At 56.2% G+C, this 26,231-nt stretch overlaps 7 protein-coding genes across 7 annotated transcripts; 2 read left to right on the forward strand and 5 right to left on the reverse strand.

Annotated features, from left to right (window-relative positions):
* The first annotated feature begins 798 nt into the window (after positions 1-798).
* N657DRAFT_693339 (NUC173-domain-containing protein) lies at positions 799-5,148 on the forward strand. Its single transcript, XM_062797212.1, has 2 exons — positions 799-904; positions 1,004-5,148. The coding sequence occupies exons 1-2, from the start codon at positions 836-838 to the stop codon at positions 4,739-4,741; spliced, it is 3,807 nt and encodes a 1,268-aa protein (XP_062643775.1). The 5' UTR covers positions 799-835; the 3' UTR covers positions 4,742-5,148.
* Positions 5,149-5,676: 528 nt separating this feature from the next.
* N657DRAFT_674530 (uncharacterized protein) lies at positions 5,677-6,438 on the reverse strand (the record flags this gene model as incomplete). The annotated part of the gene is made up of 2 exons (XM_062795757.1): positions 5,880-6,438; positions 5,677-5,744 (listed from the first exon to the last, which is right to left on the reverse strand). Exons 1-2 carry the CDS (start codon positions 6,400-6,402, stop codon positions 5,677-5,679), a joined length of 591 nt encoding a protein of 196 aa, XP_062643776.1. The 5' UTR covers positions 6,403-6,438.
* A 1,148-nt stretch (positions 6,439-7,586) lies between these two features.
* Positions 7,587-8,264, reverse strand: N657DRAFT_674531 (uncharacterized protein; the record flags this gene model as incomplete). Its single annotated transcript, XM_062795758.1, has 3 exons — positions 7,587-7,611; positions 7,645-7,742; positions 8,013-8,264. The coding sequence occupies 3 exons, from the start codon at positions 8,262-8,264 to the stop codon at positions 7,587-7,589; spliced, it is 375 nt and encodes a 124-aa protein (XP_062643777.1).
* A 1,365-nt stretch (positions 8,265-9,629) lies between these two features.
* On the reverse strand, positions 9,630-12,065 carry N657DRAFT_658724 (uncharacterized protein; the record flags this gene model as incomplete). The annotated part of the gene is made up of 1 exon (XM_062794919.1): positions 9,630-12,065. One exon carries the CDS (start codon positions 12,063-12,065, stop codon positions 9,630-9,632), a length of 2,436 nt encoding a protein of 811 aa, XP_062643778.1.
* Positions 12,066-20,332: 8,267 nt separating this feature from the next.
* Positions 20,333-22,022, forward strand: N657DRAFT_649581 (alpha/beta-hydrolase). Its single transcript, XM_062793755.1, has one exon. The coding sequence runs from the start codon at positions 20,656-20,658 to the stop codon at positions 21,745-21,747; it is 1,092 nt and encodes a 363-aa protein (XP_062643779.1). The 5' UTR covers positions 20,333-20,655; the 3' UTR covers positions 21,748-22,022.
* A 716-nt stretch (positions 22,023-22,738) lies between these two features.
* N657DRAFT_636890 (uncharacterized protein) lies at positions 22,739-23,118 on the reverse strand (the record flags this gene model as incomplete). Its single annotated transcript, XM_062791468.1, has 2 exons — positions 22,739-22,909; positions 22,981-23,118. The coding sequence occupies 2 exons, from the start codon at positions 23,116-23,118 to the stop codon at positions 22,739-22,741; spliced, it is 309 nt and encodes a 102-aa protein (XP_062643780.1).
* A 910-nt stretch (positions 23,119-24,028) lies between these two features.
* On the reverse strand, positions 24,029-26,217 carry N657DRAFT_684009 (uncharacterized protein; the record flags this gene model as incomplete). Its single annotated transcript, XM_062796633.1, has 6 exons — positions 24,029-24,188; positions 24,257-24,522; positions 24,892-25,130; positions 25,232-25,387; positions 25,597-25,895; positions 26,021-26,217. 6 exons carry the CDS (start codon positions 26,215-26,217, stop codon positions 24,029-24,031), a joined length of 1,317 nt encoding a protein of 438 aa, XP_062643781.1.
* Positions 26,218-26,231: the final 14 nt, after the last annotated feature.

Here is a 26,231-nt window from a genome sequence, read left to right on the forward strand (position 1 = left end):
GGTTAGATGCGCTATGTAGATTACGATAATCTACAGGTGTTTTGGGAGACCTTCGAAAGGGAAATCGACGGTTTGCCTGATGACCAGCGGCGGGTGATCAAGTTGGCACGAGCGCTCGGCCTATTGCTCTCGTCTGGCTTCACCAGCCGCTTCGCCAATGAGCCAGACGGGACGACGAGCAAGGGCAATACAATTTGTTGTCACTTGACCGATTTCTTATCAATCCAGACCAAGTTTGACGGCCTGGAATAACTGTGATACAGTGCTCTGCGATAGTTCTCTGAAACGTTATTAACGACAAACTAGGACACCCTAGAGTAACAGGAAGCAGACTCATAAACATTGATGTCTCTTCACGCGAATGGGTGGGTGGCGTAGTTGCCGGAAACTGAATGTCAGCGTTTTGGTCAAAGCCAGTTGGTTGCAAGCGACGGAGTTTCCCAGATTGCACTCCGTGATCACTGGTGGTTCCTTCTTGTTGTCCTTCACAACCTCAATATCGTATAATAGCGACCTATGTAAGGTGCATCCGAAGGGAAGGTAAGGTAGCTCGTCGTGTCCTTGAGTTACAGAGAAGACATGCGAGCGTACATACAGCGCTTGACGTTGAAATGTGCTTGTGCCTGAATGGTTGGAGATACCTATGATTTGTCTCGGGACCATAGTCAACCCTGAGAAACCAGCCGAGTCTTACACCCTTATCGGGCGTACTGCATGTGGGGTAACTCAGCGATAAGCGATAACACTCGAGTTTTGTTTCTGCTCTGAAATTTCTCGACTTCGGATTGCGAGGCTGCTTCGTCTTGCGCGCCAGAATCGGATACAGACGGTCAAGATGGCTTCTCCCTCGTTGAAAGAGAAGCTGGACAGGATCCGGTCTCCAAATCTGCAAAGCCAGAAGCAGGTGAGCTGACTACACCTTGCTCTTTCTTTTCTCCTTCCCTATCCGTATTCTCTTCCCAGTACTTGAGGCCGTATAAACCATTCACTGACCGTATTACAGACCGCCACTGTCCTCGAGGGCATCGAGTCCGCCTTTAAGGAACGCAACACCGAGCCCACCCCGACTGCCTACTTTGCGGCCCTGCTCAGCCTTCTCGACAACAAGACTCTTGCCCAGCCTGTTGTTTACCTCCTCGACATTGTTACTCCGTTCGCTCCGGAACCTCTCCTCCGGGCCAAGTTCACACAGATCCTCACCCTCCTGGCGCCGGTATTGTCAACACCAGACGCCGATGCGCCGCTGATCAGGTCTTCAATTGGCTGCTTGGAAGGCCTGTTGCTGGCCCAGGATGCGGCGGCATGGGAGCAGAGCGCGGCCGTCGTCGGTCCCCGGCGAGCTGTGGGCGGCCTGTTGAACTTCTCACTGGATCCCCGACCGAAAGTGCGAAAGAGGGCGCAGGAAGCGCTACGGAAGATATTGAAGAACCCCCCGCCCAGCCCGTCTCTCGACCACCCGGCCGCCGCCATGTGCGCCGAGACCGCCATGATGAGCCTCGCCGCTCTTGCCGAGAAAGCTGCCCAGTTGAGGAAGGAGAAGAAGGGTTCCGAGGCCGTGCACGATCCGGAGCTGATCCACGCGCTTCAGCTGGTCAAGACGGTTGCATCGGCTAGCGGAGGATGGCCGAGCAAGAAGATTGAGTCGCTGTGCGAGCTCCTCCTTAGGATTGCCCGGTCCGGCAACGAGCACATGAGCATGGCTGTGTTCGACATCTTCGAGATGATTTTTGAAGGAATGGCAAACGATGTCGCGTCGGCCAAGTTGCCGAGGTTGCTTGAGATTATCAAGGAGCTACGACCTGCACCGAACGACACCCAGCTACTGCCGCCGTGGATTGCCATTCTTTCGAGGGCCTACGACGTGGCAGCGCAGATCTCGGCCGAGGAAACCTTCCAAGAGTTGCTGGAACCCTTCAACATGGTGGCTGGCTATCTCGAATCGGAGGCAAAGAACATCCGAATATCTGCTTCCGAGTGTCTGGTGTCGTTCATGGCGAACTGTGTCCCAAAACAGGTGCTGGTTGACCCCTCAATATACGACGAGAAGGTTATTCAGCAGCTCGTGAACACGGCCGAAGGCCTTCTCACAGTGAAGTATCAAGCGGCCTGGCTCGAAACCTTCAACGTCATTGGCGCCATGTTCGATGCACTGCGGTGGAGGGCGGCCCCCCATCTCCTCCCAATCACGAAGAGCATCGGCGAGATGCGTGGCAATGACACTTTTACCGGCAAGCAGGAAGCCGATGAGGTGCTTGGGAAGGCCATCCGTGCTATGGGTCCTGAGGCTGTCCTGAGCGTCCTGCCCCTGAATCTTGCCAAGCCAGCCAAAGGCCAACCGGGCAGGGCCTGGATGCTGCCGCTTCTCCGCGACTACACATCAAATACCAACCTTGCCCACTTCAAGGCCGAATTCGTGCCGCTGAGTGCGGTCATGTTCCAGCGCGTACTGGACCATGGCGCTGTTGCTAAGACAGTGGAGGTCAAGATTTTCGAGACTGTGGTGCAACAGATCTGGTCGATCCTCCCAGGATACTGCGATCTGCCATTGGATTTCGCCGAGGCTTTCGACAAGGAGTTTGCCGAGATGCTGACAAACTTGCTGTATGAGCAAGTGGAGTTGCGCCTGGATGTCTGCCGCGCCCTCAGGGCGCTCGTGGAGTCGAACCAGGCCGTTGCCTCCGCCCCTGACGATGAAGATCCAGTTGTGCAATGCAGGGTAACCCGGCAGACGGCGAAGAGGAACCTCGAGTACCTCGGGGCCACGTTTGCCGCTGATTTCCTTGCGGTGCTCTTTAACGTCTACAGCACGACCTTGCCTCAGAAACGGGGCCCAGTGTTGCAAACCATCAACTCCTACCTGAGCATCATCCCCCCAGCCCGGCTCATGGAGACGTTCGACCTGGTCTGCGAGAAGCTTGCTGCAGCTCTTCCAGAACCGGTCGAGAAGCCCAAGAACCAGCAAAGTGGCGAGCAGGTGCCTTCGACTGCGCACACCCTTATGGACCTTGTCGTCACCATGTCCATCTACCTGCCCAGAGAAAGCTTTGAAGCCCTCTTCAAGATCGCGTCTCTCGTCGTATTCAAGGATGATGACCCGCAGCTGCAAAAGAAGGCATACAAGCTGATTCCGCGGTTGGCTGACTCGGAGATTGGCAAGGCCGCCCTTGAGCAGAGGCAATCAGAGCTCCAGGCGCTCATTCTGTCGAGCGCTGAGAAGGTCTCTGCGCCTGCCAGGAGAGAGCGTCTTTCTGCTATTACCGCACTGATTCCCTACATTCCCTACACATCGCTTCACTTCATCCCTTCCATTCTCTCCGAGGTCGTCATCAGCTGCAAAGAGAACAATGAGAAGGCTCGCACAACGGCTTTCGACCTGCTCGTGCTCATGGGCCACAAGATGGTGGCTGCGGATGGGGCGCTTATCGACAACACTAAGGTCCCGCACATGCCCAAGGATGCGCCGGCGGCCAAGGCTTCGATCGAGGAGTACTTCACCATGGTCAGCGCCGGTCTTGCTGGCAGTACGCCTCACATGATTTCGGCCTCCATCACAGCCATCACCCGTGTCCTGTATGAGTTCCGGGAGATGCTGAACAAGGAAATCATGTCGGACCTGGTGCAGACCATGGACCTCTTCCTGACCTCCAACAACCGCGAGATCGTCAAGAGCGTCCTGGGCTTCGTCAAGGTCTGCGTCATCAGCCTGCCCGTCGACCTCATGCTCCCGCGCCTCGCGACGCTGATCCCCAACGTCATGGTCTGGAGCCACGAGCATAAGGGTCACTTCCGTGCCAAGGTCAAGCACATCCTTGAGCGCATGGTGCGCCGCTTCGGCGTCGACGTTGTCAACAAGCATTGCCCCGAGGCCGACCGCAAGTTGATCACCAACATCCGCAAGACCAAGGAGCGCAGCAAGCGCAAGAAGGAAGCCGCCCGGGACGGGGGCGGTGCCGGGGCCGACGGATCCGACGCCGAAGGCGGCCGGCGCAAGAGCCGCTTCGAGAGCGAGTATGACCAGACGCTGTATAGCAGCGACAACGAAGGATCGGAGGCTTCGCACTCGGACGACTCAGACGTCGAGATGACGGGCCGCCGGCAGAAGCGCCGTGGGGCGGCGGCGCAGAAGGCAGGGAACGCGTATATCCTGGAGGATGAGGACGAGCCGCTCGACCTGCTCGACCGCAACGCTCTGGCGAATATCTCGACTACGAAGCCCAGCAAGCCGAAGAAGACCCTCGGCAGGAAGACCAAGGCTAGGACGGATGCGGATGGTAAGCTTATTTTGGGTGGGGAGGAGGACCAGGGCAATGATGGGGGGGCGATGGATCTCGATGCGCCTGCTGCGGGTGTTGGGGAGGAGGAGAGTGGTGTCGGGGCGTATGTTGCCGCGCTCCGGGGTAAGGATATCCCGCGCCGGGGCCTGCGCGGTAAGCTCAAGTGGAACCGGGGCAGGAAGAATGCGGATGATGATGATGGAGAGAGTGAAGATGGGATGGAGGTTGACGAGGGCGCTGCGGCCAAGGCGTTTAGGGAAAAGAGGGCTGATGACCGCAAGAGAAGCGGTAGTGATGCCAGGGGAAGAGGAGGTGGAGATGGTGGGTTTGGAAGGGGGAGAGGTGGTGGTAGGGGTGGGAAGGGGGGGATTGCTGCTGCTTCTGGGAGGAGGGAACTGGGACAGGAGAAGAGGAGGGGACCTGCTACGCATGGGAGTCGGGTTAGCAAGGGCGGGAGCCGGAGGTGATGAGTTGGGCCGCTGGGTGATGGGAGTTTTGATTTGTTTTGATTGTGCTGTCTTTGGTCTTTAGGTGGCTAAAACGGTTCACGTAAATGATCCGATCTTGGAATTGTTGAAGGTCATCATTCCGCGCGCTTGGTTCGACCGGACGATGAGGCGGGACTGTGATGACGGAACCCTCGACCATCACAAGCCCGAGTTCAAGCCGAGTTCAAGGAAGCAATGGGGAGCAGCTGGTGGTACACCGGGTGATTGGAGCTTAAACAAGGCAACCTGCTGCTATCGGCATGTCCCACGACAAGGGATCCATTTACACTGTCTTTTTAAAGTGTTTGATATGCGCTGGAGAGGATTATAACACGTTACAGATCAACAAAAGGTGAACATCAAAGTTTGCAATATCCAGCAGCCGTCCAAAGCTGAGATATTGCCCGCCCTTCTCCTCCCGCTCGCTCAGCAGCGACAAGTCTTGATACACTAAATGCAGACTCATGACCGACCACGGCGCGGACACGTACCCCGCCTCAAAGCACTCTCTGGCAAGCAGCTTATCCTTGACCAGCCACAGATGCTCCTCGAGGAACGCAACCCCAAGCGCAAAACGACACCCAGTTGGTTGACGCCGTCCCGCAGCGCACCACGGTCGCCGGAGCGCCCATGACCATTTCCTGGATAATCCACAGCCGGCTCCAGTACGGCCTCTGCATCAAATCATGCAATGCCAGCCAGCACCCGTGACCCAGAAACCCGGCTCAGCCCGCAGACACGCCTCAACCTCAACTCCGGTACCCGTTCCCAGCAGCTCCGACGACGACGACGATGACACCTGACCGAGCACAGCCAGATCACGCAGCCGCTGGACTGCCTTCCCACTCTTGAAGCTCGCCTCACCCACCACACAATAACAGTCCACGCGGTGCCGTAGCTGCCGCGCATGCGCCTCAGCTGGCGCGCACGCTCGTCGAGGTCGTCTTGGCTGATGCATACGGCGTCGACCCACAGCCAGAACCTACCCGCGGGGTCAAACCCGCCGTCCGCAGCAAAAGCCGCCAGCGCGCGAGCGAGATTAGCCGTCACGCGGCGGGACCGCCCGTTGATGACGACGGGCGCGGCCGTGTCGTCCGCCTCGGCGCCCCAGACGTACGACTGCCGGCGTAGTCGCCCCAGGTGAAGCGGTGCTGGTACCTGGGCGGGCTGGTTAAGTGGCGCCGGCTGATGGGCTCGAGGCTGGCGAGGTGCGGCGGAAGGCGGCTGTTGATCCAGCGTGAGGTGCTGGAGCGCTTGCTGAGGCTACTACTGCTGCTGCTGCCATTCGTGGTGGTTGCTGTCTGGGAGGACTGCGCCGCCCCCGAAAGTAAGGCGAGGTACTCGGCCGTCAGGTCTCGCACAGAGTGCGTCGAGTGCGTGCAGTGGGGGATGCCGGTTGCACGAGATTCCGGAAGGAGGCCAAGCAGGCGGATCTCGTCGCGCCTTTCGCTAAGGCGACGGTACAAGTTGGGCTGCCTGGGCATGGTGCTGGTCTCTGGTCGGAAAAGTCTTTGACGAGGGTGAAGGTCAAAGTCGGCGTTGGGTCGGGGCGGATAGAGCTGAGTCGGGCCTGATTCGAAACTCAGCCTCAAGAACGCCTGGTTGTCATTGAATCGGTCAGAAGATGTGACAGTGCCCATGCAAGGCGGAACGTCCCTGACCGTCTCTCCTACATCGCTCAAATTTTTTCCTAGCTGCTTCACAAACTTGAAAATTATGAAGCACAATGTAAGCCTGAGGCCAGTCCAATCTGCAAAGAGCCCATGATAAGAGCAACCTTATCGTCAACCGTGGCATAGGCGATCAAGATGGGCAAGATACCGCGTTACCAGCGTTTTGAGTTTTCCAACGCGGCCAGCCGGAGGGCATGGGATCCGCTGGAATGGGCGGTACGGAAAACTGCCCTTGAAGAACCAGATCAGCAACATCGTGTACCTCTCAACTTAGCAAGTGAATTTTTTGTCATAGCCACATCTCAAGCACGGGGCTTGATAAGGCAACCAAGGGGATGAGCAAAGCAAATCTCTCTTCTTTCCTTCTTTCTTCCTCCTCAGACTTTGACTGCCCGATGGAAGAAAGACGAGTTAAGCAAGCAACCTTGAAGAGTGTGACTACCTAGTCTTGCGGGTAACGCAAGTAAAGCCAATTCAAGTCTGTCAAAATTGACTTGCCAAGGGACGACTCGTTACTATGCAAGAGCTTGTAGATTTCGAAATTAGACAAGGACCGGCGAGAAGGTAGGCTCAAAAAAGTCCAAATCAAAAGCAATAGCATATCCTGTTTGGCTGAAGGCGAAGGAGTACTGCATGATAATTCTTCCAGGTATTGACAAGGCAGCTTAGCGCGCGTCCCCAGTTCCTCGAGTTTGCTGTTAGGCTTGATTCACCAAAGTGGTATTATCTTATTTCCAGAGAACATGGTACATAAGGACCAACAGCTTGTACTCCTGCCACATACGACCATAGGCGGTAGAAAGCTCGGGATCCCGTCCGCTCTCCCCTAGATAAGCTACCGACCGCCGGACCAGTAGTTGGGTCGGTGACGACCAGCGAATCCCCGGTGTTGTATGTTTTTGTCGATGCTCCTTTTTTGGCTCTTATCATCACGTCTTGGCGGAGCTTTGGGCCGGCTAATTTGGGGAAAGAAAACGGACGACAAGGGAGTGAAACGGGGGATGGTCGCTCCAAGGGCAGCACATCAACAGACGATGTCTGAAGCAGATTGTCCGTGACTGTTATGTCTTCATGTTTTCGTCTTTCAGCTTCATAGTTACCAGGCTCTGTTAAGACATAAGTAATCAAGTGCCTGCAGGTGTTCTGCCCGTTTATTGGGCTTCTTGAAACGATGTTCTCTTTTGGAGTTCGGTTTTTGTTTTAGTTAACGTTATCTTGTTCTTCTTGTTCTTCTTGTTCTTCTTGTTCTTCTTGTTCTTCTTGTTCTTCTTGTTCTTCTTGTTCTTCTTGTTCTTCCTATGTTTTTCCTATCAGATATTTCTTACCTGAGTATTTATATCATTCTCTGTTACTCTCATGTTCGTCAGTGGCTATCAAACAGTATAGAACCACCTCGTCGCCATGTACACGCTCCTGCGATGAAAGGGGTTGTCAAACTCTCGCTCCTCCTCCGGGATGTATGAGGAGCTTGGACTTCAGAGGCGGCACCTTGGTCGTCCACGACGGGCAGACCTCAGGGACGAAGGGTGGAGAATCCTAGGAGCGGCTGATAATCGACCTGTCCGTCCGACGCATACCGAGCTCCAGGCGCCAACTGAAGGACTTGACGAGAACCTCGGCCAACGATGCCATGACGGCGTATTGCTCCGGGTCCTCACAATAGGGATCCGGGATGTTAGCCGTGGCCCAGCTTGGTGAGTGGCGCCAGCAGTACCTGTCTCGTACGTGATCATGTGTCCGTCTGCGGCACAGAAGGCTTCGTAGAGACGGTAGATAGACCGCTGCGGCGTGTCGCACGCCCGCCACAGCGGCGTGGAACGCAGGTACATGTCGCGCACCTGGCAGACTGATGCTTTCGGAATTGGCCATGATCTCCTGCGGTGACGGCGGCAGCACGGCCGGGATTTGCCAGGTTGGGGAAGGATTCTGCCGCCTGATTCCTTGCGTAAAGTGCCTATTATTGAGCGTAAGATGACTGGGCAACGGACAGATGTGTTCGTTGAGCCATAAATAGCTCTTGGCACCTAAACTGCCACTCAGTAGTCCTGGGGTACTCGTTTGTCCATACAACTGTGCTGGAATCGCACACATACAACAGACAGACGACCGCCAAGTGGCGCTTGTGACAAGCCTCGTGTCTCTTGGTTCCGGACCTAGACCGCCGTCGTACAAAGAGATCCTCCCCTCCCTCTAGTCCACGTGCAACACTAACACCTCTCCCTAGTCGAACAATGAGACACGAGACTACATCCTACAACCAGGTTGCACAAAAGCTAGGAAGATAAGTTGAAACCTGCCCGCTTTTTTGCGTCCTCTCCAAAAGGCACAGTGCCATGATGTATAATCCAGCCCTTCACTGTGCCCACATTATCCATCTATATAGAGGCTTATACCAACCAGCCCAAAGTACGATGTCCAGAAACTTTCATGTCTCCACAGAGATCCTCCCAGCTCCATATAGTGAGGTCGAGGTAGCAGAAGTATGTTTCACCCTCCGAGAGGGGCAAGTTCAAATCAGATTTCCACCCAACCCATCCCACTTGCGTTTGTTTCCCTCTTTCTGTGTCCCATTCCCATGAACAAAAATGCAGCGCTATCCCCCTGAGCGAAATGGAAAGGTGGAATAAAAAAATGAAAACCGAGACACCAGCTGTCATCCGTATCCAACCGGTTCAGGCCCGGTATTCGAAGCCACACAGACGACCCATCTCCGTGGACGGGCTGATGCTGCTGATGATGCATCTAGCTGAGGCGGATAGGATATGAAAGGTATGGTGAAAGGTGTTGAAGATGCGTCCGTAACAGTAATCGAACATGTATGTTGCGCGTGGAGTAATGTACAAGCGCCCCCAGGTATGGTCTGCTGTGCGGCGTCGTAAAGCTGAATGGAGCACGAGGTTCTCGGGAGGTGGTGCCTCATGGTTGTGCGTTGACTGGGTAAGAGTTGAGCCGGCCGTTACTGCGGCGTGGTCGACACGCGGCTTAAGCGTGCAGTCGTGGAGTCGTCGTATAAGAAAGATCTTGTTTCGTTGACCTCGTTCCTTCCCGTCTCTTTCACTTGTTCCCAGAATCTCCTCCCATTTAGGTGCGTTTCCCAAGACGTTTGGAATTCCGCGTGCGTGTCTAAACTTCCTCCGCCTCTAAAATGGTGTACCGGCGTCCCCATCCGATGAATGCCTCATTGAGTCACCCCCTCAGATAATATTCGCGATGCTGATTCTCTCCTGGTTCTTGCTCTTCCCGCCCAGCCCCGTGGGACTCCCTGTCGCGCATCCCTGGCTCGCTCTCGACCCCGGTACCACCATGGGCGGTAGCGCCGCTATATCCACCCTCGCTTCCTGCGTCCTCGTCTCCACCGGCCCTGCCCTGTCCTGTGGATGCTGGTGCTGCTGGTGAGTAGGTGGCAAGACAGGCGGCAACTGTGGCGGTGGCGGTGCAGCAGCCGTGTTCCACGTCTGCTGATGAGGGTGGTGATTCTGCTGCGGATGCTGCTGCGGTTTCGGCATCGAAGTCGAGGTCGGATGCGCCGCTGTCGGCATTACCGTGCTGGTCCCCGTCATCTCCCCATTCGCCAGCTTCCTCAACGAGCTCTCCAGCCTCTCCCAGCCCGTCATCCCCGGTCCCCAGTCCCACCTTTCCTCGTTTGTCAGGCCAGACCTCGCCTCGACGCTAAAGAGACCGTGCTTTCCAAATATCGGTAATGGAGACGGCGCCTCCCGCTCGCCCGCCCAGACCCAGGCTGTTTCCAGTCGGGCCTGCAGGTCGGCGCTGACGTAGGCCAGCAGCTCCTCGTCGCGCAAGATGGCGTCCTGAACGGCGGCGAGCGAAGGGGTATGCCGAGGCGGTGGCGCGTGTCCGTAAGGTGGCGGTGGCTGGCCAGGCGAGGGTTGGGTGAGGTAAGTTACAATTTCAGCTCGTCGAGAAGACAGGGCGGAAACGAAGAACAAGAGATAGCGGCCGCAGGGGACGGCGACATCGCGGTGATCGTTGATGGCAGCCAGGGCGCGGATGCACTCGGCCGCTTGCTCGAAGCAGCCCGTCAGAAGCAGAAAGAGGGCGCAGCGGAAGGTGTGGGTTGTAAGCAGCGCCGTGGCGCCTTCGGCAAAGGATGCGGTCGGGGTGCGCGAGAGCAGCGACGCTGTCTCGAGGGCTGTGCCCATGCATTGTTCGATGGCCACCAGACGGGCGTCAGGCGGTGACGAAGGGAGGAGATTGTGCCGGTGGAGAAGCAGGCGGGCGTGGAGGAGATAGACGAAAGGGTTCAGAAAGGTGAGCATCATGGGAGCCGTGCTCGTGGGGTGGCAGGCTGGTGGAAATGCACGCCGGCATAAATCAAAATGATGGTCGAACGTGGCGAGGCGTGTCGGCGCAATGACGGGCGAGGCGAGGGCTCGGCTTAGTGCTGGGTAGGAGCGCACAACGTTGACGACAGCCAGGAGGGAATGAGTGAGCCCCTCGGCGCCACCCGGGAGCCTGTTGCCGCGTTCTGTCATGTGGTGGTCGTCAATGGCGGCGGGCAGAGATACGTCGCAGTCGGAGTCGTCTATGAGCATTGGCCTCCCTAGCTCGACTGCCAGGCTCCGGTCGAGAATGTAAATCGCCCACCACGTCCTCCTACGCATCTCTGCTTCGATGAAGGACGCCGTCCCCGGTTCTATATAGAGACCCATGTCCTGAGCGACTCGTACAGTGCTTCCCAGCCAGCTCCAGGCAGCCGACTTCAGGTTTAGCTCGTTCAAAGCCATGGTGATCAGCAGCAGCGCGCGTGCATTGTCCAGTTCATACTCGTTACTCCAGGGGTCAAGCAACGTTCGCGTTGTCTCCAGGAGCTGGGCGGCCGAGTACGCGCGGTTCTGCTCGTTTTCTGCCTCGAAGAGCCTGCCGACGGTAAGAACGGCGAAGAAGACGGACATGAAAGCCTGGGAGACCCGGAGCGGATTCGCGGGCCGGTACAGGCCGTCAATCGTCTGCGTAAACGTGTTCCAGTGCAGAATGGGCGACATGGTGTGCGTCGAGTTGTAATAGGATCGCAACAGCTCGTCGGTGGTCTGGCGAGGTGGCAGAAGCTGCTGAAAATCTCGCAGCTCGGGTATGACAGCCTGTCGATAAGGAGCAGGGGGCTTCCATATCCCACGCGAGAAACTCCTCAGATTTGACGTGGCTCGCCCAAGGTCGTGGATGCCCGCCGGCCTCTTCTTCCGCTTGGGTTGCTGGTTAATCTCGGGCAGCTGCAAGGGCAGCTGCTCGACGGCATCCATGTCCATGTCCGATTGGCGGCCATTGAGCTCTTGTAGCATGCGACGGAGGCTGTTGTTTTCCCGCCGGATCCGGTCCATTTGTTTCTCAAGATCCTGGACCTGCTTGATAGAGGACATGCGGCGGTTCGTCTCCTTGGTAAACTGGCACTTGACGCTCCGGCTCGAACATTCGGAACAACTCGTAGTTTCGGTTGCATCGCACTTGACCTTCCTCTCACGACAGGCATCACAGCTGGGGTCTTTCCTGCGTTGCCGGTACGCTCGTTTCTGTGCCTGGGCGCTGCTGCTGTTGTTGGAAGGCGGCAAGCTGCCATGGGACAGCCGGGGCGTCCCGGTTAAAGACTCGCTCGACGGCAGCGAGTCCCGCTCCATGACTGACGGCGTGGACGTGATGGGCGTGTACGACTGGAACGAGCTCGGAGGCAAGTGGTGGGTCGAGGACACGGGCGGTGGAATTCCTATGGACCGCGGAGGCGGCACCTGGTTCGGCCTCGTTGCTGGAACCGCGCTGCTCGTGCTCGCACTCGACCTCATCGGACCGACGAAGTGTTGTTCTGCCGATTCCGGTGAAGGCGCCGACGAGATGGCAGACGAGTCGTAGGGCCGCACTGAGGGGTTCGGGGATCGAGGGTACGGGTGGTGCGGCGCAGACGCCATGATGCCGGGCTGCTTTGAAAGCCAGTTCCACCAGCCAGCAGCCTAATGGGAACCGTTTCTGCAGGCTCTTCAATAGAAGGATGAATTCGGAGGAGCTGCCGGTCGACAAACCATGCAGGCGAGAAGAACGTTGGGATTGGCGGACTAGGTTGCCGCTCCCTTTGAGAGATGAGCGAGTCGGGGAAGCGTGCCCTTGAAGTTCAACACTGGCCTGTCTTCCCCTCGGCCTCTTCTATCCACACCCGGCTCTCCAGCCACGAGGCGAGGATACGTGTGGAAGTACGATCCAGGTCGGTCGAGGAAGGACCTCTGATCAGACGTGGCTCCCCGTACTCTGGCTCTCCCACACGCGCAAGCAGCCAAGACAAATTCTCACCGTTCGGGCTCTCCGCAAATGGATGCTCATTACTTGGCGGCGTCGTTGGTGGTCCCCACGAGTACCTGCAAGTGAGTGTTTTTGGTCGATTTGCAGCCCGCGCGAATGGAGTGAGGCAGCAGCAGCGTCGGCGGCAGGACTCGCGTTGTTTCAAATCCTGATGAGGGCCGGCCTTATTCCGAGCATTCTCCCCGCTGCCCAATGTTCAGAAGTCCTGGGGTGGTATTTTTGCGGTGTTGCAACGCCGTGCGACCTCAATGCCGCTCTGATCCGCAGCTCGTTCGATCCTCGCCCCTTGGTCTCGCTCCCTCGGTAAAGTAGCAGCGAGATTTAGCGGCAGCTGGGCCGTTTGGTACCGGGGCAGCCGCAATACAACCTGCAACCATAAGCTATCAGGCGGCCCTATTAGTAGCACCCGCGGGTGGCAGGAATGGACCCCTGAGGAGCATGCATTCGGTCTGGATCGGCGTCTGGCTGAAGCGTGCCGGGAAATCGAAACGAGCGACGCGGCAGGCTTGTATCTCAGGGATGTTTAGTCCGGCGCGGTGTGCTGGAACGATACGACCCAAGTCGGCCCACGCCGAGCCTGCGCTCGCCAGTCGGAGAACGACGAAGAGGAGCGGGGTGATGGTGGGCGGCAGCAACGAGGCGAGACTGGCGAGCGGATCCGCGAGGGACTGCGCGCTTACATCCGTTCTCTTTAGCGGCGGGGGAGGAATGGGGACATGCAGCAGCAAATGGCCGGCGCAGGTGGACTTGATGTGAGGAGGAAAAAGTGAGGTCTTTGGTTTCGAGGAGTGTGGTGTGAAGCGGCGAGAAACAAGGAATCACAGCACCGCTCAGGATGGTCAGTGACCGGGGGATCGGGGCTACCAGGGAATTTACTACAGTAACTTAAAGGTATTAACGTTGGATGACATATGAAATGTGGATGATACCAAGCGTTCATCCAGCTCAATACATCATACCGTAATTGTTACTCGTGAATTACGCGTTGTTCGAGAATGTGGTGCTGTGGGGTGTGCCCAACCGAAGGCTGCGATTTGCATTCTGTGTCCCATGCGCGGTTAACTGACAGGTGTGTCTGCTGCGTCTTCCTTGACCACAAGAGTGGACGATGATAGTGGCGGGAATTGTTCGAATGGGAAAGACGGTGATGTTGTGGCCTTGCAGGCTGCCTTTGGACAGTGTGATGTATTATTGGTAAGGTATGTTCCGGATACATTGATGCCCCTGCCCGGAAGCCTCCACACAACCTCCTCAGAGCTTGTTTCCCTTCCTGCGCGAGGGATTGCCGAAACTGTCGAGGCGCGTTTCCGAGTGGACAACCCCGGCTGACCGGCAAAGGACCCTGGACCCATGCCAAAAACCCCAGGTCGACCCAACCGACCATTCGGCTACCGCACGTCATTGACACCAACGCGCATCTAACCCGGGTCAGGTTGACGGTGATGGAAGACAAATACCTCGGATCACTTGAGCCTGATCGTCAAGAACTTGTTGTGGCGCGTGATCTGGTGACTGTTCGGCCGCCGTGGGTATGAGTTGGAAAACAGAAGTTTCCGCCATTCGGACTGAGAACTGCTCGGCTCCCAGGCCAACTCTTCCACGCAGAGCATCCGAACGACAGGGCCGCTGACCAGCACAGCAGTTCGCTCGCCAAATCAGGGGATTTATTCGATCCCACAATCATACCATTTGCTCGCCTTGCAGGTACCCCTGCTTTAGGAGAGGATTCGTCAGCCGAGGTTGCTTCGTCAATGAGGAGGGCTGGTTGTACGGAGGTAGCTGAGTGAGCGAATCAAGTGAGCGAGAGGATCCTGGCGGCCTCCGGTGAGAGATGTCTGCAGAAGCAACTGGAGCCGCCGAATCACCAGAGATCCCAAGCATCGAAACTAACCCCTACACTCTCAGCTGGTGACGCGACATTCGTGCAGCCAGTTCCGTGAGCTCGGCGACCAGTGGACAACGCCAAGGCCCCATCGTCGCCTTTGCAGCGCAGAAAGCGCACGGTTGGTTGGCCCTCGGATCGATAGCCGAATCTCCACCAGAATTCCAGCCGCTAACGCACTGCTGTAGCGCGCCGCAGGCATCTCTCTCGTTACTGGCAGCGTAAAGTGTCGGAGACCGGTGACCGGAGGTAAGGTGGGTATCCGTAAGGTACGATATTTTGCTGTGTATGGACGCCTGTGGCATTGAAAGAATCAGTCTGTGTGAAACGGGGGAGAAGTCAGACAACGGGAATGTACCGTGGGGCTTCGTACAACTGTCCGGCGAGCAACCGAACTTCGGCTCATCAAGGAAGATCACGGTTGAGAGACCTGCGGTGTGGTGATGACGATTGTCACCTGCAGTGTGGGAGCAGTTTAAGCCGAGGCGCTGTCTCCTCAACCTCGCGTCCTGTCTGCTGTTAACGTTAGATCGGATCCTGCCATTACAGGGGCGTCTCGGCCTTCGATACACCTGCAATGGTCTGACGCAGGTCGACGAAAGCGATATCAAAGGGTTGCAGTTTCTGGGAACTCGGCCTCATCAAGCGCCAACAGGGAAATCTAGACTCTCGTCTGAGTCCCAGCCTGCCCCCATCAGGTGACTCGACAGCATTTCCACCCCAGCGCCAGTTTGGAAGTGTCCGTTGGCTTTCACAATCAGCCTTGAATGTGCCAGTCTTCGAAGGAGAAGCCCGACGTTTGCGCCTTCTGCTCAGAGCCAAAATCGGGATTGGAGTGTCGCTTTTCTTTTCCTCATCCAGATTCGAGATTTAGTGCGCAAGGTGGATACTGTGTACAATACATCCGTACACCGAGGCGAAGTTGAAAGGACGGCGTTTCATGCAGCTGCAACAGCTTGGCGCAACCCACGGGAAATAAAAACCCTGACCTTGAACGCCATACTGCGGGCTAACCGGCAGAGCACCGGATTGGCAGTGAGTCCAGCCCAGGACGGGAAGGCGGCAGGGCTGTCAGTGACCATTTCGACGAAACGAAGATTGTAAGTACGATATCGCGCATGCATTCCACTGTCCAATGATGAATTCCAAGGTCAAGCGTATAAAAGACTTTAGCGTGGTAACCGTACTGTGCCTCTCTAGGTTTGGCTCCACGCCGGACGGCTTTGTACCCGGTTCCGCGGCCTTTAGATCGTCCCAAGATAGAATTCCTTCCAAAGCAACAATCTGGCACTGCGGGAAGCAGCAACGATCGAATGACGATTCCGAGTCCACTTCGCCAGAGTGTGCCTTGAAACCGCGTTCAACGTACTGCGCATGATGCCGTTGGGTAAGGTAGATGTTGCCATGTGGCGGCCACACAGATGCTCTAAACATCCCGAGCGCAGAATCCGAAAACGACTTGCTGCAGAACCAACACAGCCACCTGCACGCCAAGGCGCCTGGTTGGATTGACATGCTCGCTCACATGCGAAACGATGAGCCTTCAAACTTGGGAATACGTTACGGATAGTTCGCCCGAGAACCTCGACGGACGGCCGTTGGTAGTGACAGTCCGGGCATCCTGCACGTGGCCGAGACAACCTATTATGGTAAGGGTCCCCTCGCTCATTGAGCGTGCATTCGGGTCATCACAACACGCCGCTATGACATTTGATGGACACGGGGTTGCCATTACCTCTTCAGCTCGCCCATCAAGATTCTTGATATACTTTACGGATACACCATGGCTACACCAGCCCTATTACCACGCACGGTACTTTCTTCCCGGTGGCGTGCCGGCGTTGTCCCGACTGTACAACGTCATGTGAGACACGCTCCACGGGCGTACAGAGGCCGGCGCGGGTAGAGCTGTGATGAAGAGGTGTGTGGAACACCGGGGGCGGCTGAGAAATGGTGCAACAACGGCAGATTGAAACGCCTGGCCGACCTGGACATTGTCAAAATCCGCGTATCTTAACACATCGAGACTCACTTAACCTAACCACGCTCATCATCTTCGTTCTCCGCCAAGACACCACACATAGGACATCTGCGCTTGAGGTATCAATGTTGACGAGCGGACAACCAAGGTTTCGCTGGCAACGGAACCTTGATGTCATGCAGTGCAACCCAGGCATCTGGGCCGAGAGCCACGGCTGGAGACGGACACTGTGCCGCTTCCATGTGCAGTGAGCCTCGGAAAGGTCCCCCGACAAAGGCACAGAGTAGGTGGGGTAATTTCGGCAGCCCACGGAAGACCAAGACCGGCTCACGCGACGGAACAGATCCCGTGCGGCGCAAACCACGGGACGGTCCAGGTATCCGCATAGAGCAATATATCATGGCTTCAACTCTCAGGCATCCTGTGAGTGGAGGACAATCTTGGTTCGAGGTGCCGGCTGCCGGGCCAAAGCCGCCGACTCAAAATGTCCTACGTAACAGACGGTAGGTTTTGTGTATCGGTACAGTAGTTGTGTAAGCATGCCTCCCAAACAAGGAGAAGAAGCTGAGGTGGAAATGCCTTACTGTGGTGGGGTTGGTTAAGGAATTGTTCAGCTCTTGCTGTAAGTGCTCGGAGAACGCCAGATGACACGAGTTGGTGCCAGATAGAGCTTTCACCTTAGTGTTGCTCTGTCGTAGGTATTTGCCGCTTCATTCACTGAGGAGATCCGAACTTGGCCCAAAATGCAACTCGCTCGAAACACGCGAGACTTTCCTGTCGTCCTCCTCGACAACTGCCGCAGAAGCAACAAGGATACTAGCTAGCGATTGGTAAATTACCGGGCCCCGCCCTCGCCCTCGCCCTCGCCCTCGGGAATACTGCCGATTCGTACCAAAATACCAGAGCTGTACCGGATTCGTTACAGTATCGGAGAGTGTTCCGACGCTAGCAGGTCGTCCGGCTGCCTGTTTGCCGAAATGTGCCTTAATAGCGCACACTGCGGGAGATCTGATCGAAAACAGTTGCCAAGACAGCAAAGTCGGACGACGGGCAGTGAACGAAGATACTATCCAAATCAGCAATGTTCAGCAACTGCTGTGCGGCAATCCCTGCGTCGCTTGTTGGTTCGACGGCAAAATGCCACGAAGGAATCCCACCCGCTTGCCGACATGTGCTGCTGAAGAGACACGCTCGAGACGCCTTAGAGCGCCGCGCGCAGCAGCTGCAACACGACGAGATAGTATATATACGAGCTGTTTTCTTTGCCTATGTATCCGCATCTTCTACAGGAAGAGGCTAACAAGTGCAACACGGTTGTCCATACCGAACCCGACCCCCGAGCTGTCTCGGACCGTAACGTCACCTCGCTGAGCCCTTGCACAGTAATCCGTTTCCCCGTCCCGGACCGATGATTCCAGGATTCGGGCCCCTCCCCCCTTTTCACTCAGCTACCAGTTGGCGAGATTATCTTGAGAACCTGAGACAGGGCTTCTGCTTTCTCATGAAGTCGATATAAGGTCCCTTGTAGTTACACGGTGGTCGGCCTCCTGCAGAAATGTGGCCCCTCGTCTTTGTCGTACGGAGCACCAAACCTAGGCTTTCGTACACCATTCTGCGCCAGTGGAGGAGACCTTGTGTGTGTGTGCGTGTGTGTGTGTGGTATCCGGCATGTAGTACGGAGTAGGGTGCATCTGTATCGTATGAGTCTATGTGGTGCGGGCTTTGTTTCGATTCCGTGTGGGGTCTGTGGGACGAATGCTGAATTCTCCACGGCTTCTTTGAGTTCGGTGACTGATGTGCTTCATCGGGCACTGACGCGAGAGAATGCGTAGTACTTGCTTCAAGTTCATGAGAAAATGCCATTGTGGTTCCGCGCCAGTAGTCCGCGGGAGATACACATGTATATGGCGAGAGACATTTGGTGTAGGAGACGCAGTGTTAGGACTGAGAGTTAACGAACTCAACCGCCTGTCCAAAGAGTAATCGGGTACCAAATATGAATCCGCTGCTCCGGACTTCGAGAACTGTTCTCTGATACACCTGTAACGTTCGGGTGGCACGTAATTCAATGCAGTGTCCCCTGGACTCCTGGCCCATCTGCTCGGTACTTTACCCCTGAACTTAGAGACACGGTGGTTCGAAACGCGTGGATTCGGCGGGTTTTTATCTGGATCAGCTGTGGAACGCAAGGCTGGCGGCGGCCCTCCACTTCAATTCTTCACTACCTGCACACATTGCACTGCACTGTTAACGCCGAGTTCAGGAGGTCAATTACCTTAGTTAGGGGATCGGAGAGTCACCATGCCCAGATAACCTCTACTCGCAGTGTGATACTACACTCTAGCACAAGAAAGTTAGTCGGTTGTAGCAGACTATGATGGGCGAATCTGGTCGTAAATACAAATGCAGAAGATTGCCATGGATCTGTCTGGTGCTGACGTGTGTCTGCCCGTTATGACTGCCGTCCACCGTGTCTTTGACGCTACGTTTGTGGCAAAGTCATGAGTTTGGGGGAACATGATACACGCTAGGCGCTGGTGAAGACGGCAAGGGGGACACGTGAAAGACACATTCGTTTGTATTATCATATTCAATTATTTTTCGCATACAATCAAATATCCGATTATAGTCAATGAAGAATGAAGAGGTTGGAGGTCCCCCAGATTAGAACCCGCAGTCAATCTGCAGTCTTTGAGATGCCCCCCTGCTCTGCAAGACGAAGAGAAAAGGGTGCCCGTTCAATACCTATATGACTGGTTGAAAATGAGGAACCGAAAATGCTTAGAGTTCCTGCAATCTACACTCCTGACAAATGAAAATCACCCAGTTGTGAGAGAGGGATAACGCGACACGGCAGGGGGAGGCCGTGTTCCAGTCGAGCGGCACCTAAACATTCTCAAATGCAGTATGCCGATGAACAAACAGCGAGTTCTTCCACAGGGATTACATTTCGGGTGTTAAACAAAAAGGCGCCCGGCATATGCCGTTATCTCACAACGCTCGCTAGGGCTGGTACACTGGAGAGATGTGGTTCAGCAGCTTTGGTAGCGCTAGAAACACCAGAGAAACGCGATAGCTCGCTGGCCTGGCCCGATGACGGGATATAGAACGTCATAAGGGAATAAATATAGTGGCAGCCGCATCCCCGAGAGTGCATTGTTTACGTTCCAGTCGTGCCGGACAGTGATACCCATGGATGGGAGCTAGGACATTGGCTTCGAGAGAGATGGTCAGAGTTTCTCCACCAACTGCATAGCACAAAAATACCACATGGCAATTCACCTGAACCTTGGAGAGTGTATCCTGCAGGATGCCCTCCCGGATGTCGGCGTCCACAAGTGTCCTCCGGAGGCAAAGAGCCAGACAACATCCGGTGGCTCGGTCGAAGGTAGGGGTGCAATATGGATAACGAGTTCTTCGTGCATCCTACCGAAACTGGAGAGCTCCCGCCTGCAGGCCCCGGGCGGAAACTTGCAATAGGCTGCATAATATACAGCACACTGAACACAGCAGGTTCTGCGCGGGAAGGCCTAGATGCAAGGTTGGCGGGATATTCAAGGTACCTTAGGTACCTTAGTGCTGTGTATCCATCCGTAAGGTAGGCTAACGTAATATCCTTATGATCTTGGCCAGCGGAGATCTCCAGTGTGGCCGATTGGTCGCACTGACAGCCGCACCTCTTCGGCTACGAATCCAATATGATCTTCCGTTCGCGATGTATGTAGTCGGCATGTTCTGCGCCGGCGGGTCTGTTAGGCTGTGACTTGCACTGCTCAGTGGACGGCATTCCGAACGGTGCCGGTTGGGATGGCTGAGCAAAATGGGGACATTATCTAACAGCGAGCTGAATGAGTGGAAGGAGGTGAAGTCGGCCGGAGAAGTGGAAACTCGGAACGGATCGTGGAACCGAAGGGCGTCTCTGGCGTCTCGGATGGAGACCCGGAAATGGCCCACAGTGGGGTTATCATCAACCTTCATAATGAAACTTGAACAAGACTCTGGGCATAAAAACGCGCCGACAATCCACTATACCTCCCTCCAATCATCAATCGTAGCGATGGACTCCCACGAGGACAATGCGGATTGGGGCGCATGGGCGTCGGTGCCCTGGAACCCCGTGACCGATTCGCCGACGAGCACCGCCGAGACGCTCGGTTGGCACAAATCAGGCGTACCGTACGTGCCGCGAGGGCAAGCCGTCGCCCTACAAACTCTCGACGTCTGGATTCCCGCCGCCGGCATCACCACCAATCCCCTTGAACCATCCTACCTCCCCAGCCTTCCAGGCACGTGGATCGTCTACATCCACGGCGGCGCCTGGCGCGACCCCTTCATTACGTCCGCCTCCTTCACCTCGGCCGCAACCAACCTCCTCCGCCGCGTCACCACCACGGCCACAACCACACAATCCACACAATCCAAACCGTCCGCTGCCCGCATCGCAGGCCTCATCTCGCTCAACTACCGTCTCTCCCCGCACCCGTCCCACCCCTGCCCCGCGCCAGACCTCCCCTCCCGCCAGGCCCGTCACCCAGACCACATCGCCGACGTCCTGACCGCGCTCGCCTTTTTGAACCGCCTCGGCATCCTCCCCAGTGACAGTGACAGTCCGTGGATTCTGGCAGGCCACTCCTGCGGCGCGACGCTGGCCTTCCAGTCCGTCATGGCCCCTGCTAGGTGGGGTTTAGCACAGGTCTCAAACCCCACCAAGCCGCGCGCCATAGTGGGCTTCAACGGGCTGTACGACCTGGCGGGGTTCATTGCGGAACCGCCGGCCGCGCACGCGCACCTGCGCGAGGGGTACAGGGAGTTTGTTTCTGGCGCGTTTGGGGCGGATGACGAGGGCGTTTGGAGGGCCGTCTGTCCTGCTACGGCAGGGGAAGGGTGGGTTGGGGAGTGGATTGGTGGTAGTGGTGGTGGTGCTCGGGGTAGGAGGAGGCCGGAGGCCGTGTTGGTGCAGAGTTGGGAGGATTCGCTCGTGCCGTATGAGCAGTTGGAGGCGATGCGAGGCAGGTTGGAGGGGGAAGGGAAAGGTGTGGTGGATGTCAGGGTTGTAGAGGCCGGTGGGGATCATAATGACATCTGGAGTGAAGGAATAAGGATGGGTGAGATTCTGTGGGAGGTTGTTGAAGCTTTGTCAGTCGCTTAGGCCATTTTAGCTTGGGTGTCACAAGGGAGGGTGCCTCTGTTGACTCGTGTCGAGGGCGTTGCTAGATGGAATCGGTTAGAGATTGGAGACGACATGCCGAGTTCGGACGGCAGTCGACGTTATCGTTGGCAATTGCAGGATTTCAAGAGCATCTCTCCTTCAGGGTGGGGACCTTTAAGTCACTCTCCGGAAACGATGCCCGCGTGACGTCGCGTGGGTAGTTGTTCATGTTTCTGCCGCCCCACTCCAAGCCAATTAATCCAAAACGCGAGAACCAACGCGCAGCAACCACTTTCCAGCCAAGACACAATCACCTAGAAACTGCACCACAGTCTGTCAAGTTCAGTTTTGGTGTTCTGTCAGGATCGGCTGCAGATTATAGAATGTTAGGGAACTGATTGTCTTCATCACCCATAATAAAAGAAAGAACAAAAAAAAATAATAAAGGCAACCTCGCTGCAGAAGACAGATCGCATTTCCAAGTGATCTGCACCAGCAGCCAAGGCCAAGACCAAAACCAAGAACAACTATGAAGACTCGGTTCGAGACCGACGTGCTCTTGGCTATCATGCCTGAGCATCTCGCAACATTGCCAGCAAGAAAAAGAACCACGAGTATCGCAGGTACCGTCTGCACAACGGCGTCGAGCGCCTGCGGCTTTACGAGACGGCCGATGGTCGTGGCAGGTCCGCTGTCACGTATGCTCCCTCGGTTTCTCTCTATTATTTTATTTGCTCAGGGATCGTCGACGAGTGCAGACACATCGCCGTGATTCCGTCCAACATCCGGCGCACGCCCGGCGAGGTGCCGACCGAGCCCTTCGGCATCGACAACGAGGACTTCAACGCCAGTCGACGAGCTCGGGCATGGACGGGTTGGAGAGAGAAGTCGGATTTGAAGGCGGCCGTGAACGGGATGGCGGACCAGCCGGAAAGGAGGCCGAAGACCTCGTGCGTAATCGCCGATCCAGGCGGCGATGGCGTCGGGTGTGTCACGGTAGGACTTTTGGTAATGGATTCCGTCGATCGAGGCCGTGACTGTTGATCGGCGCTGTGACAAAGGTGATCTCGACGGACACGGGAGGGGGCTGAACGGCGAAGTCGGCCTGAGCAGTCATCGCATGGAGCTGGTCCCGGATCGCGCGAGCCACGGCAAAGGCGTACTAGAAGACGATCAGGGTGTCGCAATGTGGCGAGTTGTTCGGCTGCGCTCCTGCGTGAACCACGATGGGACGGCAGGGCATGCTTGGGCAAGGTGGGCAGCCTGCGCCTTGGGATTTAAGCCGTCATCGACGTTGAGGACCTCATCATGGACAAGGTTGATTAGAAGCGGGTCCGACCAGATCTTCTCGGAAGGTATAAGCGCCGGCATTGAGGGGAACGTGTACTTGGCCGTTATGGAAAGCTGCGAAAAGGGGCCGGTCTGGAGTCAAGAACAAGAGCAGCGACTCGATGGCCGAAAGGATTTTGCGTGTGCACGGCACAGATGCTGCGTCCTCGGCAAGCGGGCTTAGCAACGCAATGAGCTCTTGAGCCGCACGGGCTCGGGCTGATGTACCAGACATGGCTTTTGGCTCGATTAATGCTTCTAGGTTGTGAAGTTGTCGGATCAGCAGGCCGAGGAAGAAGAGGGCTCTACCCACTGACTCTATAAACTATGTCAAGATTTATGCGCTCCCCTCAACAAATGAGTGAGCAACAATTCAATAAGTCCATGAGACAACAAAGGTGAGAAGCCAAACAAGCACCAAGACGCAACCAATCGGAAGCCAGCCACAGGAAGCCTGGGCGGAGTACGAGTGTCTGTAATCCGTACGCCTTTCCACCAAGACTTGGTGAGGGAGTCAAGAGTGTTGGTCTCAGAAATGATAAAAGCGTATAACACCGAGGATTTGCTATTATGTCGTCACCGACAATCTACGCACTGATTCGGCCCGGTTATAGTTAAGGAGAAATAGAGCTTCGTTTTAGTTTGCCTAAGAGGTAGGAATTAGAAACTAGGAGTCCATTAGTACTAGCGCCATCCATTTCACGTTGTAATCATCCAGGTTGATCACGGGCGGTTTGTCCATCATTCGTTTTCTCATCATAGATTTGGACGCCTCGATTTTTGATTTGGGAGGGTACGGTGACACAGAGGAAGTTGTGCACGACTGGACTGGATGAGACACTCGATGAAGCTAGTACAGATCTACCTTATCACGCAACTAAAACAGAACTCTGAAGGCCACACGAAAGAGTGGCACCTTGGGTACCTAACTCAACCCTCCTCCGCTCCATGTTTACAGCGCAAGGGCCGAGTCCCGTCTGGGAGGCTTGACCGGCATGTAGTTGCCCACCCAGTGCACGTCAAGCCCCTTGAGGGCGTCCAGGTTCAGCACTCCACGCGATTCCCTCTCGATCTTGACAGTCCACTGGGTGAAGGGTGTATGGACCATGTGCCTTTCAGCGCGGGGGATGGCGCTCATGGTCATGCGGACCTCCCCGGACGGGTACAGCTAAAGGCGCACAGCTTTGACTGTGGCCGGGCTGATAAGTAGTGGATGGCCCCCTTCTCGTCGATGTCGGAGAACTTGCCCTCGGTCGTGATCCACAGGTTCACCACGACGTGCCCATTCACGAGCTTGTCCGGTCGAGGCACAGCGCCTCGGAGGATCGGGTCCATGCCCCACATGCGCCAGTGGAAGCCGTCATGGAAGTCGGCAGGCAGCCCCTGAGAATTGGCCTTGATCTGGGGCTCCGCTTTCGTTGTGGTCGGTGCGAGCGTAAACTTGGCCTTGCGGGTCGTCGTGTCCCTGGGTCCTTGGACGATGGACCGGTGGTCGACAGTTGGAGCGAGTTATCACCCGGTTGTCAGTCATACATGTAAGGAGAACAGGTGTATCTCTGACAAAAGGGGAGACCGGCCAGCTCGGATGAGGAATCATATTCAAAAACTTTGCGTCAGCTTTGACTCAAATCCTCAGTATCAGGGGCGCTGTGGACGACCACTGGCACCTACTCTGAAAGTTCTTATCCCAGTTCTCATCGGCCTCCCGGATGGCAGACGTGACCGCTAAAGCTGGTCCATAAGCTCCTCAACAAGGACCAGGGGACCAAGCGTAAGGTCATACTCCCTTAGGCTGTAATATCAATATGCCGCGACAGCCTTCTTCATGGCCATCCACACGCCCACTTTCAAGGTCATCATCCAATCGTAGAATCTCTGCATGCCTTCCTCGTAGACTTGGGCCTCATAGTGATAATCTTCCTGCAGCTGCTGAAGCTTCTCGACGTCCTGCTCCAGCACAGTCAAGTCAATCTGCCGCCGGACGTACTCCTGGCCTATCTTGACCGTGTTTGCAAGGGCTTGAGCCAATGTCTTGCTGTTGACAGCGTGCTGTGCTTGCGCAGGGCAAGTCGGTATTCGCTAGCGCCTCCAATGTGCTCCTGCAACGCGAACTCCATCTGCTAATCCAACTCCAAGATCCATTTGTCCCACTCACCCAGCGTAAAGATGGCCATTGAATTGGCATCGCCCGAGCTGGATCCCGCGACACTGCCGGTCGAAGGCAGAGACGTGCCGTCGTCCAGGAACCCCTTTGCTGCGCCGACAAGCGCTTCGAGGCCGGCCGAGAGGCTTCCAATGGACTCGCATGCAGCTGCCAAGGCTCTGCAGCGTGTCGCCAGACAGCATCTTCCAAGCCCCGTCTCCTACTGAGGCCAGAATCTTGACGGCGTCAAGGGCGGAGCCCCGGGCAGAGCTCTCCCACGCCAAGGACGGAGTCTTTGAAACATCGTCAGCTATGTACGTAGGATGTTCTGGTCGCTTCACGAAGCTGAAGAGAGAAAAGAAGAAAAGAAAACTTACTAAACAAGCCAAAGAAGACGTTCCACATCTGTTCCTCTTTCCATTCCCTGATCTCCTCATCAAAGGCCGCCTTGGCATCTTTCAGGCCCTCGAACTTCGAGCAGCAGCTCTTGGCCACCTCGCTTGCCGAGTCGTACCGGTCCAGGGCGCGGTCTCGGCGCTGCGACATGGCATCCCTCTCGCCCTTTGCCTTCTGCAGCATGACGTCCCACGCGGCGAGCTGATCCTCCAGAGAGGCCTCCTTGTCGGTGAATCGCTCGAACTCGCGGTCGAAGGCCTCCACCACCTCGATACGCTCGCTCGTGGCCGTCGTGTACTCGTCGACCTTGAGCTCCGGCACTTACGTGCCATTCTTCTGCATCATGATGAGCCTGATTAGTTGCTGGCCCAGCGCCGCTGCCAGAGGCAATTGAGCAGGGCGTACGCGGCGTCGTTGGCGGTCCACATGACGACGTACGCGCACATGGACGCGGCCGGGAACGGGTGGGTCCAGGCGAGAGCGGTTGCCGCACGGAGCTCGGCTTGCAGATGGGCGTCGGTCAAGGGGTACTTCGAGAGGTCGCTGGGAAAGCGGTCGAAGTACTCGACGGCCTTGGAGTAAGGCTGCGTCTGTGTGACCATGACACCAACTTTTC

Source organism: Parathielavia appendiculata, assembly GCF_033297405.1.
Source record: "Parathielavia appendiculata strain CBS 731.68 unplaced genomic scaffold N657scaffold_20, whole genome shotgun sequence".
Lineage (NCBI taxonomy): Eukaryota > Fungi > Ascomycota > Sordariomycetes > Sordariales > Chaetomiaceae > Parathielavia > Parathielavia appendiculata.